This window comes from Nilaparvata lugens, unplaced genomic scaffold, assembly GCF_014356525.2.
Source record: "Nilaparvata lugens isolate BPH unplaced genomic scaffold, ASM1435652v1 scaffold9730, whole genome shotgun sequence".
NCBI classification, from domain to species: Eukaryota; Metazoa; Arthropoda; class Insecta; order Hemiptera; family Delphacidae; genus Nilaparvata; species Nilaparvata lugens.
Genome location: NW_024095473.1, coordinates 2,767 through 5,740, shown reverse-complemented (window position 1 = coordinate 5,740; position 2,974 = coordinate 2,767). Strand labels below are relative to the sequence as shown.

General features: G+C 38.3%; 1 protein-coding gene across 1 annotated transcript; it reads right to left on the bottom strand.

Annotated features, from left to right (window-relative positions):
* Positions 1-256: 256 nt before the first annotated feature.
* LOC120349377 (supervillin-like) lies at positions 257-2,638 on the bottom strand (the record flags this gene model as incomplete). Its single annotated transcript, XM_039419356.1, has 2 exons — positions 257-412; positions 2,286-2,638. Coding segments are annotated over 2 exons (509 nt in total), but the record flags the coding sequence as incomplete, so codon positions are not given.
* Positions 2,639-2,974: the final 336 nt, after the last annotated feature.

Genomic DNA, 2,974 nt, shown 5'->3' with positions numbered 1-2,974 from the left:
TCACTGATACTGACATGTGGGAGTTCAGCTTCAATGTCAAAGCGCCGGTTGCACAAAAGCAGGTTTCAATTCCACGAGAACCAATAAGGGAATCCGTCTTATCAAAAAGGCCTTCTCTGATGGTTCTCGTGAAATAATCACGGTTAAAATTTAATCGGCTTTTGTGCAACGGGCCAAAGTGTTATTGATAAACTTTTGGCAAGAAAGTTCTGATCTTATTACCAATAAAATTGGTTGTGATAAGACAATAACTGACCTGGAAATCGTTGGGCGAGAGGTAGTTCTCAAGTCGGGTGGGGTCAACACCCTCGGGCAGAGGTCGCTGCAGCAGCTGAGCCAGAGGGTAGGTCGACCTTGTTAGGCGAGCCAGCTCTGCCTCTACTGACAACCACTCTCCTGGCTTCCTTCCGTCCTGTCATCAACAATTAAAAATCAATTATTATATTATAATTCATTCATACAATAAGTACATTATCAAAATGATAGGGAGAGGAAAAATAAGGCAATCTTGTGCTATTCCTCTCCCGAATTTAGATAGCACATAGTCCGAAATAGGTTAAGTCTTGTAGTTGTTCAATTCACAAAATTTTCAATTTTTAATTGCCAATCAAATTTTTTTTTGAGCTATTTTGTATCTTCTCAAAAGCAACGTGTTACATCCGAAAAGATACACTAGGAGATTCAATGTATCTTTCCATAAGCAAGAGATGCTCTTTTGTATCTTCTCAAAAGCAACGTGTTGCATACGAAAAGAAACACAATGAGCTTTTGGAGTTACGTCCTTTCAGCATAACACAAGCCTATCAGCTGATATTCGTTCAACATGCTCTTTCGATTGCTGGTGATGTCTGTCTCATTCATGAAGAATCTCTGTGTGTAGGGAGCTTCCTTCATGGACGCTCAGTGGCCTCCTTCAAGGAAGCTCTGTGGGGAGCTTCCTCCATCTCCGGTCTCTGAGGCTTGATGGTTTTGCAAACCTGTGAATATTACCCCGCCAACCATACCTTGCCAATATGCCACTTCAAAGTCACAGAGGTAAAGCTACGGGACGCGTACTGTACATATCATCAAGATAAATACATGTATTCATCTTGTAAAAATTATGCTGCTTCATTGATGATCAAATTCTTAGTTTTGAGTATGTTCACTTATACAGAGTGAGTTATATGTATGGGAAACCTTCAATAAGTTGGAGACTGTTGTAGATATAATACTGTAACTTCAGGATAAGTTATTGGTCAAATACTCTACCTTTTGACGTACAACTGAGTTCCAACCCCTCATAAGGGGGTGACTTAGAGTTGTAGCTCGAATATTTTAAATGTAAACACCTATTGTGTGGTACATCATTTTAAGGCCTTTTTAAAACAAGAAAGATGGCATCGACAACAATTTTCTATGATACCTGTATCCAAAATGGCGGCTAATTGAAGTTTTTTTATAGAAATGAGGTTTTGAATATAAACACCCATTGTGTGATACAACATTTTGAAGGCCTTTTCAAAACGAGAAAGATGACATCAATGAAAATGTTCTATGATACTTTTATCTAAAATGGCAGCTAACTGACTTTATCAATTATTTCTTTAAAAATTAAAACTTCAATCAGCCACCATTCTGGATAAAAGTATCATAGAACATTTTTATTGATGTCATCTTCCTTGTTTCAGAAATGCCTTGAAAAGATATACCACACATGAGTATTAACATTAAAACTATTTGAGTTACACCCCTCATTTCCTTAAAAACTAAAACTTCAATCAGCCGCCATTTTGGATACAAGTATCATAGAGTATTTTAATTGATGTCATCTTTCTTAGTTTAAATAGGCCTTTAAGATGATGTACCACAAAATGGGTGTTTACATTAAAAATATTCGAGTTACAACCTTAAGTCACCCCCTTATGAGGGGTTGAAATTCAGTTGTACGTCAAAAGGTAGAGTATTTGACCAATAGTTTATCCTGAAAGTTACAGTATTATATCTACAACAGTCTCCAATTTATTGAAGGGTACATATGACTCACTCTGTATATAATTCTCTGTATCATAGATAAATTATCTGTGTAAATTGAATTTCAATATACTTATGCGAACTCTTACTCACGAACAGACCGACATGTCCATGTGAGTACAGTTTCAATTATTTTGTGAAATAGTTTAAACATAGATATAATTTTCTTTAAATTAGTACATTTACTTATGTTTTATAAGTCTTCTTTTTTGTGAAACAATAAATAAATCAATCAATCAATAATAGGCTAGTATGAAAGCTAGTCTACTCACGGCAATATTGATCTCGGCAATATCATCGCGATCGGTCCAATCGGGGAAGAGGTTAGTGAACTGTAGAGGCTCCAGACCGGCATAGGCAAGCAGCACACCTGACTCCGCCCCCTTCGACTCCGACGCCCCCTTTTTGGCGCGCCACAAGGCGAGCGCAGTAGCCATGGCGGCGCGTCGCTCCGCCTGCCACCGCACGCCACTTCTGCTTCCGCTACTTCCGCTTCCGCCGCCCAAGGCAACATCCGCGTCGTCCGCGTCCGAACCGGAACCGGAGCCGGAGCCGGACTCGTCCACTGACGGCAGCCAGCCCTGCCACAGCCAGATCACGTCTTCCGCGTCCAAAAGGAACATGGCTGTCACAAACACACAATACGTTATTTTCACTTGAAAATCGAATAAAAAAATTTAATTTTCAATTAAAAATTGAATTATCATTTGTTGTTGCATTTTTAATTCGTCTTGATTTTGTCGTAGGAATCGCTTTGAGAAACACACATATCAATTTTTTGTCATTTTCACTTTTTAACTGAAATGCATTCTTCTGATGTTAATAGAGAAAAAAAATACTAATCCAATGCTTCCTTGGGCAACAAAATGGCATTGAATAGTCAGTTAATTTGAGAAACCACACATCTACACTTACATGTGTGATTTCTGTAACTAAACCTTTATGATAATAAAGGTAATAG